This window comes from Geotrypetes seraphini, chromosome 7, assembly GCF_902459505.1.
Source record: "Geotrypetes seraphini chromosome 7, aGeoSer1.1, whole genome shotgun sequence".
Classification (NCBI taxonomy): Eukaryota; Metazoa; Chordata; class Amphibia; order Gymnophiona; family Dermophiidae; genus Geotrypetes; species Geotrypetes seraphini.
Genome location: NC_047090.1, coordinates 86,407,813 through 86,425,246, shown reverse-complemented (window position 1 = coordinate 86,425,246; position 17,434 = coordinate 86,407,813). Strand labels below are relative to the sequence as shown.

Genomic DNA, 17,434 nt, shown 5'->3' with positions numbered 1-17,434 from the left:
ACAGAACCCAAAGAAAATATATGAAAATTGAAATTTAAAACAAAAAACATTGCCTTGATGAGGAATTCCAGTGATGCATTTAGACTGAGAAGATCTTGTGTGACAGCAATAGGCAGCCTGCTTCTCAAAAGCTTCCAGACTAATCAAAAGCAAAAAGTAGCTTTCTTCTAACTTGGCTCTACTGGTGACACCACCCATGCTGAGAGAATTTGCTATTGTTTGTCCTTGCAGAAAGCTTGTATCTTGGAAGAACCCATTTAACACTGGAGACAGAAGTATGTATTAAGAATGCAGTTGAATGAGAGGAGGCATAAAGAGAGATTAAGGCAGAGGGATAGAAAAGAGACAAGCTACAAATATATTTAAGTTTTGTTTTGTTTTTTTAAAGAAGATTAACAACTAAAATAGACCTAAAACTTGAATCAATACAAATTAAGCAAGAGACACACAGAAGAATTCAATCTAACTTGGAGAACTCTTATTTATATGCAAGTTACCTTATAAGTACAATTCAGAATAGACTTTTCACTCTTTGCATTGTCACCTCCAGCAGTAGACACAGGGTGCAACAGAGTCTTCAAAGGCAGGGCCATGATCCAGTCCAGTAAAGACAGGAGCAGAGAAACCACCAGCTGAAAGACAAAAGCTTTTTCTTTTAAAAACACATCATTATAGCATACAGCAACCAGCTGCCACTTGATATTTAAAGATATTTTTCCTTTTTATTCCCATTTTTAATCCCAACAGCAAACCAACCTGTAGCAACAGATTCATAAAGCAGCTTTTTGGCAGCTAAGGTTCATCTAAGCCTCGCTGTTCCTGGGAAAAAACATTTTTGGCCAGCTCCAGGGAGATATACTGAAACTTGACATAATCAATGAACACTACCAGATAAACCACCAATTAAGAAGAATCAGGGTATTTTTTTTAAATGAACAAAAGAATAGCCATACTGGGTCAGACCAATGTTATATGTGATCTTATATCCCATCAAATCCTCCAAAGCAGAGCTCGAGGTGGGTTACACAGCATTATCCTTACACAGAAATAAACAAAAATTTCAAGTTAGAATAAGATTAAACTCTTAACAAAGACCTTCTGATACAGTGGGTTACAGATAGCATTTTTGCTTCACAAAGGTAGGCATACAATGCAAAACTAGAGTCAAGCTAAAACCCTAACCAAGATTTCTGGAAGAGATATTTTCAGAGCATACATAGAAGTAATATGAATCTTTATGTGTAGTGAATTCCAAACTTTTGCTGTTTTGTAGTTAAATGAATTGTAGTGAATCATCTCATATTTTATACCTTTCAGGTGTTATCCGGAGACAGCAGGCAGATATTCTCACATGTGGGTGATGTCATCCACGAAGCGTGGTTCGAACAGTGCTAAAAATGTACTGTCACTTTAAACTTAAGAAGCTTCGAGCCTGCCCATAACACATGAGTGCCTTCCTGCCCATTGGCTCGCGGTTCCTCAGTTTCATAATCAAGCTAAGAAGCCAACCAGGGAAGGTGGGAGGAATGCGAGAATATCTGCTTGCCTCTAGATGAAGAGAAGGTATTTGATCAAGTAGAACTAGAATATCTTTTTAGAGCTGAAGTTCTTAACCCTATGTTTGGGACACACCTTGCTAGTCTAGGTTTCAAGTTATCCACAATAAATATAACATGAAATAAATTTACATGCACTGCTTCCATGGTATGCAAATCTCTCTCATGTATATTCACTGTGAGTGTCTTGAAACATAGACAAACATGATCCACCATCTCCTCCTCTCCCTAAGAGATCCCTGTCCAATGCTTTCTTGAATTCAGACCCAGTTTAAGTCTCCACCACCTCTACCAGAAGACTATTTCACATATATATCATCCTTTTTGCAAAAAAGTATTTACTCCTGAGCCTATCACCTCTTAACTTTGTCCTACGCCTCTCATTCCAGAGCTTCCTTTCAAATAAAAGACTCGCCTCAAGCGCATTTATGCCACATAGGTATTTAAACATCTCTATCGCATCTCCCCTTTTCTACCCTTCCTCTAAAGTATATATAATGAGATCTTATAGTTTGCCCCCATACACCTTATGAGGAAGACCACTAACCATTTTAGTAGCCTTCCTCTGGACTCCATCCTGTTTATATCTTTTTGAAGGTGCGATCTCCAGAACTGTACACAATATTCTAAATGAGGTCTCACCAGTCTTATACAGGGGTATCCATACCTCCTTCTTCCTACTGGCCATACCTCTCCCTATGCATCCTAGCATTCTTTTAAATTGTTTGACCATCTTAAGATCATCACATACTATCACACACACGTCCTGCTCTTCTTTCATACACAAAAGTTCTTCACCCCCTAAACTGTACCATTCCCTTGGGTTTTTGCAGCTCAAATGCATGACCTTGCATTTATTAGTAATAAATGTTAGCTGCCAAATTTCAGAACATTCTTCAAGCTTCAATAGATCCTTCCTCATGTTTTTCACACCATTAGGGGTATCATTTGCAAAGAGACAAATCTTGCCCGACAGTCCTTCAGCAATATCACTTACAAAATGTTAAAAAGTACAGGCTCAAGAATTGGACCTTGAGGCACACCACTGGTAACATCCTTTTCCTCAGAGTGAAAACCTGACTGACTGGGTCGAGAACCGTTCCAGAGTAATGGCATGATTTTGCTGTGGTCAGTATTTTCTCCACAAGAGTACATCTCCTTTATAGTTAGTCATCAGCTAAAAACAGATTAACTGAGCCCTTTCTCCTTCTCAGGGGCAACCTGAGGGATGCTCTCTTTCATCCTTACTTTTTGACAGCAATAGAGCAGGGTTGGGCAATCCTGGTCCTAAGTGGCTACTTAATCTGGAAGCTTTATTTTTCTAATAATACCGAATATCCATTCATGTGGCCCAGAACTAGAATAAAACATTTTGCAGATGATCAAGTATGTGAGACTCTCACAATATGCCAGGCAGTCTGCACCTGCTTCATGTCCAGGTCACAAAAGAAAGACACACTATGCAGCTAGCCTGCCAGCTTTGCACTTTCCTACTCTGTGGAACATGCCTCACTGGCCAAGGTGTAACTGTTTCAATTTTTCTAGTGCTGGGGATAAATAGTCGGTCTAACAGTTGTGAGCCCAGGGTACTAGGTTTTCCTTTTTCTTTAACTTGCCTGATAGGTACTCATTGCCTCTACCTCTCTCTATTTCTCTCACACTTTTATTAAGTTACTTGCTGCTAATAAACAACTTATTTTATTTTTATAATACATGAGTCTTTTGTCTGTTACTTGTTAGTATAGCTGTAGATGTGAGTTTGGATTTAGGAACCAAGGCACATATGATCTTTCCTAAATTCCAGAGTGCTAATTATAAGAATGTATGTTCCTATCTGTACTGTCCTCTAGGACATGGTATGAATTTGTTTTTGCCCTAAATCAAGTTTCAAGTTTGTTAAAATTTGAGTGAAAGACTGAAATCCATAAAAATGATATAAAGTAGACTCAAAAAATTAAGAATGAGTTCTCTGCATGGTTCCAATATTCTAATCTAATCTAGGATTTCTGGATCGCACTATGCCTAAATAGAGTTACAGAGTATTTAGGAAATGTACAAGAACAAGGCAGAAATCAATATGGGTTACAGGCAAAGGTGGAGTTAATACTGTTAAAGAGGGGAATATAATGGAGACGTGTTTCTTCTTTGCTTTTGGGCCGGGCACCATTTTGCCCTTTAAACTTTATGCACTGCCTTAGGGAGTAGCCTTTGGGAGTTGGAGATACCTTTTTGTTGCTCTTTAGCCTATGGACAGATTTTTTTGTACATCGGGAGGCGATATGTCTGGGAAATCCACTAAAAAATCTAAAGACGCTGGCCGTGATTCAGCGGACAAGATGGCAGATCTAGCTTCCCAGCCTCCTTGGATTTTACGGAAAGTCAGCTAACACAATTGACTAGTGCCATGGCTCGTGCCTTGGAGTAGGTCAAATGGGACAATATTTATTAAATAACAATATAACAGTGTTTGTCATATATTCAGTGTGTCCACGACACACAGTGAATATATGGCAAAGACTGTTATATTGTTACTTTAATAAATATTATCCCACTTGACCTATCCTGGGTGTATATTTCCTAACACTAAAAAGATGTAGAAGATGAGAAAGTGAGGCCAAACTGGAAACAACCACAGGAACCGCAATCCTCACTGGTTTGGGCTCAATTATAGGATGGCAAAGGAACTCGCAAAGTCATCTACACAAATATGAATGTTTGGCTTTGGCTCATCTCTTTGCCTCCTTATCAAATGTAGCTTGTCTATTTACTTCTGTATTCCTTATTGTTATTGTTCAGAAATAAAGACTAATTAACAGCCCCAAATGAGGAAGGACGCTGTAAAAGAGCTCCTCTATGAACCCTTGAGAAAGCCCTTTTGGGCGAAACAGGTCCCATCAGGGCATGCTAGAGACACTGAATTAAAACAATAAGTAAAAAGAAATTGTGTTGTCAATTAGTCTTTATTTCTGAACAATAACAATAAGGAATACAGAAGTAAATAGACAAGCTACATTTGATAAATTTGGCCGTTCCGTCCCCCTGGTCGGACAAGGTCTAGAGCCAGGAAGCACCTGAAGCTTACGGTCCTGCACACTTGACATCAGGTCATCCAAACCCTGGCCAAATAAGGGCAAACTTTTGAAGGGTAATTCACATAGCACAGCCTTGAATGAAGAATCACTCGATCACTGTTGAATCCATAACATTCTCCTGAATTAGCACCCAGCTTATCAAAAAACTTTCAAAATATCATAGAGTGCATCTGCCAAACAATTCATTCCAGAAACCAGGAAGTTGAGATCCCGAAGGACAACCTCCTCAGGAACCTGGCGAAGTTTAGTATGACATGCCTAGGCCACAAAGGAAGTGGCCCTGCAGCTTTCACTTCCGTCGCAGCGGAATCAAAAAGCGCTTCAAGACAAAAATCTAATCTTCGGTCCTGGACAACCCCTCCATTCGAGGGCAAGGAGGTACATTTAGTGACCTGAGCTACCGCCGAATCCACCTCGGCGGGACTAGGCACTTGGAAAATTCCAAAGCCATGGGATACAATTTAGCCATGGCCCTAGCGCACTTCAGGGGACCCTCCAGGGCCTCTCAACCTCTAAGAGCATTTCTGCCAATTCTGCGTGATCTGGAAATGTAGTGGCGAGCAGGTGCATAGAACCCATGATGGACCACTCCGCCAGAACTGCTGAGTCTGAGTCAAGTTCCAATGTCCACAGGGATTCCGAGATAAGATCAAGAAGACAACTGGACTTAACCTGCACACCATCTTATCCTCTCCCAGAGCCTGCCGAAGAGCCGTGTGACATCAATGGCATAGAAACTGATGCTAGCACCAAGGCAATAGCAGGAAGTCACCGCCAGCTTTCAGGTGAACCAGCAAGGGAGCAGATTGGCATGCTGGAATCCAAAGGCTGAACAGACTGCCGCACCGTAGTCTGATAGGGAGACACAGGGATAGCCCGCTTTCTCATGAAAGCCTGATACATCATATCCATAAATTCCGGTGGAAATTAGTCCCTGGCGGCCATAGCTGATCTGCGGGACTCAGATTTGGAATGGTTTGAAGACTTATGAGACTTTCCTTGGAACTGCGCATGCGTTTTGCAAAAGTGCCTTCCTCGCCTAATATTGGCATCCTAGATGCTAGAATCGCGTCTCCGGCGGAATCGGAGGAAAGCAGGGCCTCTCCAGAGGAAGATAGTGCAGAATCCACGCACAGTTTACGCCCCTTGTGGGCCGCAGCACACAGAATACACAGCTGCAAAACCGCAAAACATCCGCTGCATTTATGGCATAAATCCATGCCATTCTGTCCTGAGGTGGCCATCTGTGAAGTTTGGAGTAAAAATGAAATTTCTAAGTCCAAAAAATATACTTTAAAGAAAATCCAAGATAGTGCCGTGGGTGCTGATTTTGCTGAAAAACGCCCATTTAAAAACACAGGAAAATGTGAAAAACAGTGATTTTAGGATTTTATAGGTGGGGCATGCAGTGAAACCCAAAACCCCGATCTGAGCACCCCCCAAAATCGGCAAACTCTGTGACTCACAGACACCACAGAGACATGTGCTGCAATGCATTTCAATGGCAGCCAGCAATACACAGTGCAAGCATAGGGAGATCAGTACCCTCAGGAGCTGATTAAACTGGATTTTTCAGGTCTTCTGACCGCCTCACCTTCCCTGTCACCTCAGATCATGACCACCAGGATCCCTCAGGGAAATCAGGGAAGACACGCAGTGCGGTTCTGATCCTGGCGTACCTCCTCGGAACCACAGCAACCTGCGCTTTACCCCTTTGCGGACGAACCAGGGGAGAGATGGATCCCAATCCTGGAAACCGATCCAATCTGCAGGCTATCCAGAGGGCTTACTGCAGTTTCAGGCTTACAGAGCACCCTCCAGAAGCAGACAAAATTTAAAATGTCTGCGATCTCCCGTCAAAGGATTACTTGCACAGAGTTGATCCGCAGCACATGGGCAAACCTGCAAAATAAATTTAAAAAAAGACTAGGAATTGAAAACAAATCACGAGCAGAGTTCAACCATGCAGTGAAGCTGCAGGATCAAAACTGAGCAAAACAGGAAGCTCCCTGGCAGGTAGCCCAAAGGGGAGGGATCATCTTTTAGTTGCCCCGCAGCAGAAGCTATCAGACATACAAGAACCCTCTCTTTCAGCCTCCAGAGGGATTGCACAAGAATTGTAATCTGTATAATCTGTATACTATATATATTGGTATTAGATCCCTAGTATGTGTCGAATTGGATAAAACTTTGTATAAAAAACAAAAAACCAAAACTTGTACTGTAAGTATGACAAAATTGTAACTTGTTAACTGTTTGTCAACCTGTAACCCGTTCTGAGCTCTTTGGGGAGAATGTGATAGAAAAAGAAAGAAATATATATATATTTTTTTGTTATTGCATATGTCCTCTTTTTTTTTTTGGGGGGGGATGGTAGAGGCCGGGTGCCTCCCTGACCCTTGTTGGTGCACTATTCTGTAACTCTATCATACTACTAGAATCTCATGGAATGTGTGTGTGTGTGTGTGGTGGTAGTGGGGGGGTGGGGCTGGATGAGTCTCTTCGCTAGTAAAGCATACTAAAATCCCACAGTCCCTAAGGAGAAATGGAGCAGACCTAGCCTGCCTCCAGAAAACAAGGCTATCTGATGCCAAACACCAGAAATTGAAAAGTTGGTGATGTTTATTGTTCCGCTTCCAGAGGGCAACATGGTGGGGTTGCAGTGTTGCTACACAAGTCCTTGCAGTGTCAGGTGACCCTCCTCCAAAAAGATTCTATGGGCCAGTTTTAATTGCTTCAATCTAACTTATAGGGGAGGGGTTAGTGATCCTTTCTATAAGAGATAAAAGCTTTTATAGGCAATTGTTAGCCATTTGACTCCCTTACCAGCATAAGAACTTGATCATAGCAGGGGATATGGATTTAGTAATGGATGCTGCCTTAGACAGGTCTACTGGGCTACTATCTAGGGGGGAGGAGAGGGGAAAGAGATCCTCAAATGATCAATTGTCTTTTATGTTTGCTTTGGACCGTATTGATGCCTGAAGATTGTTGTACCCCAGGGAGCAAGACTATACACGCCTCTCTAGGGCCCATGGTACTTACGCTCATTTAGATAATTTTGTCCATCAGAAAATTTTCTCGCCAGTTGCATCAGTAGCTGTGAGCCATAGAGAGATTTCTGATCATTGTATGGTTTGGGTGGAGCTTGACTCTCCTGCTTTTTATCATCATAGGCAAGGTTGAAGATTCCCATAATATTTGTACCATAATTCTCACTTCATGGCCCATCTCCAGTTTAAATGGGATGACTTCCTCAGAGATAACTCCTGGTATATTGATCAACCTCAGCTATTTTGGCAAGCGGCTAAAGCCACGATGCATGATGAGGTGATAGCAAATGCGACTGCCAGAAACAAGCGGTTGGCTGCGGGCATGCTTGGTTTAGAGAAATAGCTTCAGCGTGATAAGAGGAGGTTTATCAGTAGTCCCTCACATAGCACTAAGGAAGTGCTCCATGTTACACAAGTGGATCTTAATATGCCTATTCATGAGCGTACCTCTTGGATGCTCCTCTATAGGAGGGGGCGGATTTCACAAGTTTGGTAACAAACCTGGATGCCTCCTAGCTTGGATCATTAAAACCTGGGGGGGGGGGGGGGGGGGGGGGGGAGCAGGCGCATTGTTGCCCAGGGAAATATATGAGGTGCTACCCAAAAGTTCAGGGAAATCACTTGTTAAAAAAAAAAAAAAATTGCTTACTGAAACTCCTAGTTTCCACCATCTCCTTCGAAGTAGTCACTTTGAGAATGTATACAGTGATCCCAGCATTTTTCCCATGAGTCCATGTATCTATGGAAGTCATCTTGGGTGAGTGCCTTGAGGACCTCCTGCGATTCTGCCTGGATTTCTTAAATCATGTTAAAATGGCGCCTTTTCAATCGTAATTTCATTTGCAGGAATAGGAAAAAAATCATAGGGGGCAAGGTCAGGCGAATAGGGAGGGTGTGTAATCACTGTAATGTGTCTGGAAGACAGGAATTGTCAAACAACGAGTGATGTGTGAGTGGGCGTGTTGTCATAGTGGAGCAAACAATTTTTGTTTTTCCACTTGTCTGGGCATTTGTGCCAAGTGCTCTGGCTCAATCACTTCAAAACCTCACAGTATGACTGTCCTATCTCACAAACATTGTGGACAGTTTGCCTACAATCTGCAAGGATAGTCTCACAAACTTTTGCTATGGTTTCCGGTGTTGTCCGGTTGTCTGGAACGGTAATCATCGTGGACAGATGTTCGTCCGTCCTTGAAGCGTTTGTACCAAAGAAAATGCCATGTGCCAAAGCAAAACCTATCTCCAAAGGCTTCCTGGAGAATACGATGGGTTTCTGTAGCAGTTTTTTAAAGTTTGAAACAAAATTTGATGCAGATTCTTTGCTCAGTAAAATCCGTCATATCGAAATCCGCCGAGTCACTAAAACACAATCTTACAAAATTGCACAGAACAAAACAACGCGACCACTCAGATGCATGCCCGTTGGCACACTGATTCACAAAGTATACTGCTAGACACCTCTAGTAGCAGAAGGGCATACTATATCCAGTTCACACGTGCTGTTCGCATTCCCCAAACTTTTGGGTAGCTCCTTATATACACTCAACCTGAGAAAGTTGCCAGTTTGTTTGAGGATTATTTTACCAGTTTATACTCTGTGGGCTCTCCATCCTCCTCATCCGTGAGTATACACATAGATCGGGGTTACCTTCTCTTACAGTGGAGCAAGTGGCCATCCTTTTATTGCAAAGGAACTTCAACAGGCTATAAAAGCTAAGTTACTCAGAATTTCATATTCTGCTCTTGACACTGATTATATCATTATATCTGTTTAAATACTCTTCTCTTCCCCAACCGCTTCTTACTAAAAAAAAAAAAAAATTCTCTGTCCTCTGCTAAATCATATTTCCTCTTCCTTCTCATATGAAAAAGGATAAGATTTATAGTCCCACCCACCCCAGGGATCACCGCTCAAATATAGAGAACCAAATAATCAAGACTACTCTAATCAATTCACTTTCCAACCAATCAAAATGACCTTTATTCAATGCATATAGTGTGGTGCTTTAATTCAAAGACACACCATTTGGAGGCTTAAGGCTTGCCCCATCTGTCTTGAACTTGCTAGTATTAAGGAGGAGCTCTGCAAACTTAAACAGGAATTGAATACAATTAAAACAGCTTCCATTGCTGCATATAATTATACCAAGTTACCATCTCTGACTCAAAGAATAAAACCATCCAGGAATAAATGGGTCACAGTAGGCTCAGAAAGACTGTGACATGTAACACAAACTTCCACCTTAACAAATATTACCTCTCCATAATTCCTTTACTCCACTAGTGCATTGGGATACTCAAGAAAACAGAATTGAGGTGGGACTAGAACCAGTGAAGGTAATTCAAAGAGAAAGCGCACCCTAAGCGCAAATAAAAAGCCCAAAACAGGAAAATATTGCTGCTGGGGGATTCCATCATCAGAGGCATTAACCTTGGAACACAGGATAAGGAGACCAAAATAGTGAAATGACTTCCAGGATCATCAGCTACCAGGAGTTCCAGGCAAATACTGACTATAATTAAGAAAGAAACTAAGGATTCTAACACCAATGCTGTTATCCATCTGGGAACAAATGACCTGGCCAACAATTCCACACTTGCAGTACAAAAAGCTTTTTGCAAGCTTAGTGAGGGCTTGAAACCTTTTGTAAAGATTGTAGCTTTTTCAGTACTGCCTGTATATGGAAAGGGAGAGCAAAGAGTAAAAAACACAGAGGACTTCAATAGGTGGCTCAAAGTCTGGTGTTATCAAGAAAGCTTTAAGTACATAGGTGGATGGGGAAATATATGGAAAGACAAGAGACTATATTGTAATGAAGGGTTACATCTTACTATAGCAGGTAAAGAATCCTTGCTGAGAAACTTGACAATAAGTTTCTAGGCATTTAAACTAGAAGGTGGGGGTGGCATGTGTATGAAATACAATTATGAAGGCCACCCACAACAAAAGACAGATGTGATGGTAGTAAAGATAGCAACGTAAACAATATTAGCAACTCACTTCTTAGCAATGTAACAGGAAGTGAAACTAAACATAAACCTATACAAAAAATGAGTTTACCACTGAAAGATAGCTGGAAAGCAATAACAACAAACTCTCACAGTCTAAGCAACAAACTTCACGATCGACAAACCCTGATTTTAGAGGCAGACCTGGATATTGTTGCTATTACAGAGACATGGTTCAGTGACTCCCATGGATGGGATGCAAACATTCCAGGATATAATCTTTTAGGATGGACAGAGATGGTCAAAAAGGTGTAGTTGTAGCTCTCTATGCAAAGATCGATATCCAAGTGACTGAAATGCAGGGGACCTGGGGAGAGGAAGAAGCGATATGGATCGCTCTGAAAAGAGAGGATGAAACTTCTATCCATGTGGATGTAGTCTACAGACCTCAGACTCAATCACAACAAATAAGATCCGATTGCTGATATCCAAAAGTTCGGAAAGAAAGAGGAGGTGTTGCTGTTGGGTGACTTCAATCTGCCGGATGCAGCCTGGAAAGTTCTGTCTGCAGAATCAGAAAGAAGTAGGGAGATTGTGGATGCCTTTCAAGAGGCTCTGCTCAGAAAATTGGTGATGGAACCCGTGAGGGAAAAAGCGATACTAGATCTGGTCCTCACAAATGGGGAGAGTAACTCTAATGTTCAAATGGGTTCCCACCTGGGAAATAGTGATCATCATACAGTTTGGTTTGATATAACAGCTGAAGTGGAGGGCAGCCACACAAAACTCAAAGTCCTAGATTTCAAAAGTACAGACTTTAGTAAAATGGGAGTGTACCTGAAGAAAAAGTTGTTAGGATGGGAGGACATAAGGGAAGTGGAAAAACAGTGGTCTAAGCTGGAAGGAGCAATAGAAATGGCTACTGACCTTTATGTGAAAAAAATAAAAACAAGAGAAAAAGGAAACCGATATGGTTCTCTGAATCAGAAAATAATATTAAATATTGAACTAAGGCCAGTACTGGGCAGACTTGCATGGTCAATATATGGCCGTTAGGGGGAGGATGGGCTGGAGAGGGCTTCAATGGCTAGGAGGGTGTAGATGGGCTGGAGTAGGTTTTGACAGATTTCAGCAGTTGGAACACAAATAAAATTTAAAAAATTTAAATTGAATCAGGTTGGGCAAACTGGATGGAACCATTCGGGTCTTTATCTGCCGTCATCTACTATGTTACTATGTAAACTTGTGGCAGAGAAAATAAAGGCAAAAGAGATGGCATTCGTGAAATATAAGAAACAAACCAACCAAGAAGAGGCATACAGAAAGGACTACCAAGTGAAACTGAAAGAAGCTAAGAGAGAGAGATACGTTTGGCAAAATCACAAGCAGGAGAGCAAATGGCTAGAAATGTACAAAAGGGAGACAAAAAAATTTTCAGATACATTCGTGAAAGAAGAATATGAAAAATGGAATTGTGAGACTAAGGGCTCCTGTTACTAAGGTGCGCTAGCGGTTTTAGCGCACGTACAAGATTAGCACGTGCTATAGCGCGCGCTAGCTGAAAAATTACCGCCTGCTTAAAAAGAGGCAGTAGCGGCTAGCGTGCGCTTTTCCGCGCGTTAAGGCCCTAATGCACCTTTGTTAAAGGAGCACTAAAAGATTATATGCATTGATATGTGGAGAGTGATGAGGATAAAGCAAACATGTTAAACAAATACTTTTGTCTGTGTTCATGGAAGAAGATCCTGGAGAAGGACCGAGATTCTCTGACAAGTTACACACGAGAATGGAGTACATATCATGCCATTCATTAAAGTAAGTGTTTATGAACAACTTGAAAAATTGAAGGTGGACAAAGAATGGGACTGGACAGGATCCATTCCAGGATATTGATGGAGCTCAGAGAGGTTCTGGCGGGTCCTATTAAAGACGGGAGTGGTCCCTATTCACAAAAGTGGTCGCAGAGATGAAGCAGGAAACTACAGGCCGGTAAGCCTCATTTCGGTTATTGGAAAAATAATGGAAGCATTTTTGAAAGAAAGGATAGTGAAATTCCTAGAATCAAATGGATTACAGGATCCGAGGCAACATGGTTTTACTAAAGGTAAATCATGCCAAACAAATCTGATTGAAGTTTCTGATTGGATGAGTGGAGAATTGGATCAAGGTCATATGCTAGATGTAATTTACTTAGATTTCAGCAAAGCCTTTGGCATGGTTCCTCATAGAAGGCTCTTGAACAAACTTGACGGGCTGAAGTTAGGACCCAAAGTGGTGAACTGGATTAGAAACTGGTTGACGGACAGACGCCAGAGGGTGGAGGTTAATGGAATTTGCTTGGAGAGAAAGGTGAGTAGTGGAATCCCTCAGGGATCGGAGTGGGGGCCGATCCTGTTCAATATGTTTGTGAGTGACATTGCCAAAGGGTTAGAAGGAAAAGTTTGCTTTTTTACAGATGATACCAAGATTTGTAACAGAGTACCATATTTTTCTCTCCTTAAGATGCACTTCCCCCCCCAAAAAAAATGTGTGTGTGGAAATGTAGGTGCATTTTATGGAGCGAATTTACCCCCCCCCCCCCCCCCCCCGGTATCTTTAAATTCTGGTGGTCCAGCGGTATATTGGTAGGAATGAGCTTTCCGTGCTCCTGCCCCTCCCTCACTGGACAGCTGCCTCATTATATGGGGCCAGCGGCGTACAAGGTAGGAGCCAGGCTGGAGCACGAAAAGCTCGCTCCTGCCTTGTGCGCCACTAGCCCCGACATAAGGAGGAGGCAGCCATCCAGCGTGGGAGGGGCAGAAGCAAAGAAAGCTTGCTCCTGCTGATACACTGCTGGACCACCAGAATTTAAAGGTGCTGGGGGCTGGGACTGGGACCGCCTACCAATAGACCTGCCCTGTACCCTGTCCTAGCCTATCACTAGACCACCAGAGGGGGTACAGGGCAGGGTGGGGCGACAGGGTACAGAGCCTGGCAGGGAGAGGGGCTGGCTGCATAGCCTGGTAGGGCAGGGTGCAGAGCCTGGTATATATTAGTATACAATTTGGTTTAGAATATTTTTCTTGATTTTCTTCTCTAAATCTAAGGTGCATCTTATAGTGTGAAAAATATGGTAGATACCAAGGAGGGAGTAGAAAACATGAAAAAGGATCTGCAAAAGTTAGAGGAATGGTCTAAGATCTGGCAACTAAAATTCAATACAAAGAAGTGCAGAGTAATGCATTTAAGAACATAAGTATTGCCTCTGCCGGGTCAGACCAGGGATCCATCATGCCCAGCAGTCCGCTCCCACGGCCCCAGGTCTAAGACCTGTAAGTGATCCTTTACCTAAATCTCTTATTCCCTAATCAATTATTATCCTGTATAGTAACCCTCTATCTATACCCTTCAATCCCCTACTCTTTCAGGAAATCATCCAATCCCTTTTAGAATTGGAAGGAACCGTATCTGCTGGGAGGTGAGAGGCTGATATGCATGGATGGGGGAGGAACCTTGAGGTGATAGTGTCTGAAGATATAAATGCAAAGAAACAGTGTGACAAGGCAGTGGCTTTTGCTAGAAGGATGCTGGGCTGTATAGAGAGAGGCGTAACCAGTAGAAGACCCTGTACAAGTCGATGGTGTTCAATTTTGGAGACCGTATCTGGCAAAGGACATAAGACGACTTGAAATGGTCCAGAAGAAGGCGACGAAAATGGTAGGAGGTTTGTGACAGAAGACATATGAGGAGAGATTGGAAGCCATGAATATGTATACCCTAGAGCAGTGGTTCTTAACCTTGTTGGAGGTACTGAACCCCACCAGTTTCATATGCGTGTTCACCGAACCCTTCTTTATTGGAAAAATAAAATATGATTTTTACAAATTCAAAACATAGGTATATAGTGAGGGAAAAAATAATATCAATTTTGAAAACAAAAAAGTTCTCCTATATTTCGAATAATAATAACATAATAATGAAATTTACTGCAAATCAGTGTGACTTCTGCTGTTGCCTCTCAGAGACCAGTTCAGAAATGCGCGGCTTTACCTTGGCAAGTGCCACTCTCATGTCATTTTCACAACAGTCTGTTCCTTTTCTTCGTTTTTATGTCCAGCATCCTCGAAAAGGATTGCGTGCTATATGAGTCGGAGGTGTGTTTTGACCTCCGCCGAACCCGCGAGACTGACTCACCGAACCCCTGGGGTTCGGTCGAACCCAGGTTAAGAACCACTGCCCTAGAGGAAAGGAGGGACAGGGGAGATGTGATTCAGACATTCAAATACTTGAAAGGTATTAACGTAAAACAAAATCTTTCCCAGAGAAAGGAAAATGGTAAAACCAGAGGGAATAATTTTAGGTTGAGGGGTGGTAGACCATTGTTAGGAAATTCTTCTTTACGGAGAGGGTGGTTGATGCATGGAATGCGCTCCTGAGGGAGCTTGTGGAGAGGAAACCGGTGACAAGAGTTTAAACAAGCGTGAAATGAACACAGAGTATCTCTAATCAGAAAATAATGGGTGTGTATTGAAGAAACTAAGGCTAGTACTGGTCAGATTTGCAAGTCTGTATCCCATATATGGACATTCAGGGCTAGATTCTGTAAAGGATGTCTAACTTTATTAGACGTCCAGCTGAGCACGATTCTATAATGCATAGACGCACTATAGAGAATCGTGCTCAGCTAGTCTAGACATGTCTAAATAGTTAGAAGTCCTTTACAGAATCACCTTTTAGGCATCATATAGACATCTACACACGTCTCATTATTAAGATGTCATTAGAATGACGATTTTATGTTGTTTTTCATTAAAATTGTATGCAGTGAAATGCTGGCACTACTATTATATTTTATTTATTTATTTTACATATATGTTTGCCCCTCTTCTGTGACAGGGAGGAATGGGGGATTTGAACCAACAACGATAGGGTGCTAAGGCTGTAGTTCTAACCACTGCACCACACACTCAGCTGTTAAACCACATATGAATTATAAAACTAGGTCTTTTGGGCCCTATTTAGGTGCAACTTAGATGGACATGACTTAGGCGTCCCTTAGGCGTGCTTGAGGCATCCACTTATAGCTGAACTGGGCTTTTATTTTGGGGGCAAAAGAGAACTCCAGGTTGATTTTAAGCTTAAAATATGTTTAATAATGCATTATTTAAGCAAAACACATGAAATAATTATATATATGTTGTATATTGAACCTTCTATTTTATAATGCATTAATTAAACAAAGCACATAATAAAATATATATATATATGTATATACTAGTCTTTAAGCCCATTACATTAACGGGTGCTAGAATAGATGTCTGTCTGTCTGTGTTTCTTTATCTCTCTCTCCTTGGCCATTGTCTGTATCCTTCTGTCTCAACCTCCCCCCCGAGCAAAGCTGTCTGCCCCCAGCACCCACCTCCCCCCCAAATGTTTCTCCATGGCCCTCTTCTGTCTTCCCACCCCAGAGCAAAGCTGTCGGACCCCAGCACACCTCCTCCCAAAGCAGCCCCCTTTCCCTATCTCTCCATGGCCTCTTCTGTCTCCCCCCAGCACACCCCTCCTCCCAAAGCAGCCCCCTTTCCCTCTCCCTGTCTCTCCATGGCCCCTTCTGTCTTGCCCCCCAGAGCAAAGCTGTTTGCCCCAAGCACACCCCTCCCCCTAAAGCAGCACCCTTTCCCTCTCCCGCTGACTCTCTCTCTGGCCCCCTTTCTCTGTCTGTCTTTTTGTTCTTCTCCCTGCCCCTGTGTCTTTCTTTCTTTCTGTCTCCCTCCCTCCCGCTGTCTGTCTGTCATTTTTCCCCATTTCCCTGTGCAGCAGCATTTCCATCCCACTTCCCTATGCAGCAGCAACAGCATTTCCCTCCTATCCCCCCCTTTCCTGTGCAGAAACAGTAGCAGCATTCTCCCCCACCCCCCCCTTCCCTTCTCTTCCCTGCTCCGTTCAGCCCCTCCCCCTTCTTTTACTGCCGTTGTCCTGTTCCATCCAGCCTGCTCCTGACCCTCCCACCGCCGACAAACCTCGGGGCTCCAGCCACGTAGGCAGCACTTTAAACACGCTGCTTCGCGGCCTCCTACTGCTGATTTCCTCTGCCGTGTCTGTCTCCAATGATGTCATCAGAGACGCGGCAGAGGAAATCGGCAGTAGAAGGGTGCGAAGCAGCGTGTTTATAGTGCTACCTACGCCGCTGGAGCTGGGAGGTTTGTGGAGGGTCAACGGCCGGAGCGGGGCTGCTGTCCACCACTCGGTTGCTGCCACTGGTGCTGCCTACGCCGCTGGAGCCGGGAGGTTAGGAGAGAGAGAGAGAGAGCACAGTCGCGTGCCTCCAGCCCACGCATGCGCCCTGAGGTTTAGAATGTTGCCACAGAAGCACACCTCAGGGCGCTAGCGCTCACAAATTTTCAAGAGCGCATGCGCCTCTAGCATTTTATTATTATTGATTATATATATATATAGTGTATATTGAACCTTCTATTTTATAATGCATTAATTAAACAAAGCATATAAAAAAATAAAAAATATATATATATATATATATATTGTATATTAAACCTTCTATTTTATAATGCATTAATTAAATAAAGCACATTAAAAAAAAAAAAATATATATATATATATATATACTAAACCTTATATATATATATTAAACCTTCTATTCTGGGGGGGGGTAAACAGGACTCCAGGTTGATTTTAAGCTCAAAAGATCTTTAATAATGCATAACTCAAGCAAAGCATATGAAAAAATAATATAGATTACATACTAAACCTCATTTATAGCAGGTTAAGAACATTAAAAGAAGTACAC

General features: G+C 42.4%; 1 protein-coding gene across 9 annotated transcripts in view; it reads right to left on the bottom strand.

Moving 5' to 3' along the window:
* RALGAPA1 (Ral GTPase activating protein catalytic subunit alpha 1) overlaps positions 1–17,434 on the bottom strand; it is a 678,446-nt gene that overhangs the window by 340,360 nt on the left and 320,652 nt on the right. For all 9 annotated transcript variants that reach the window (XM_033952521.1, XM_033952520.1, XM_033952524.1 and 6 more), the window contains one exon: positions 498–632. In XM_033952521.1, the coding sequence (XP_033808412.1) occupies positions 498–632 (135 nt within the window). The remainder of the gene's footprint in view (positions 1–497; positions 633–17,434) is intronic.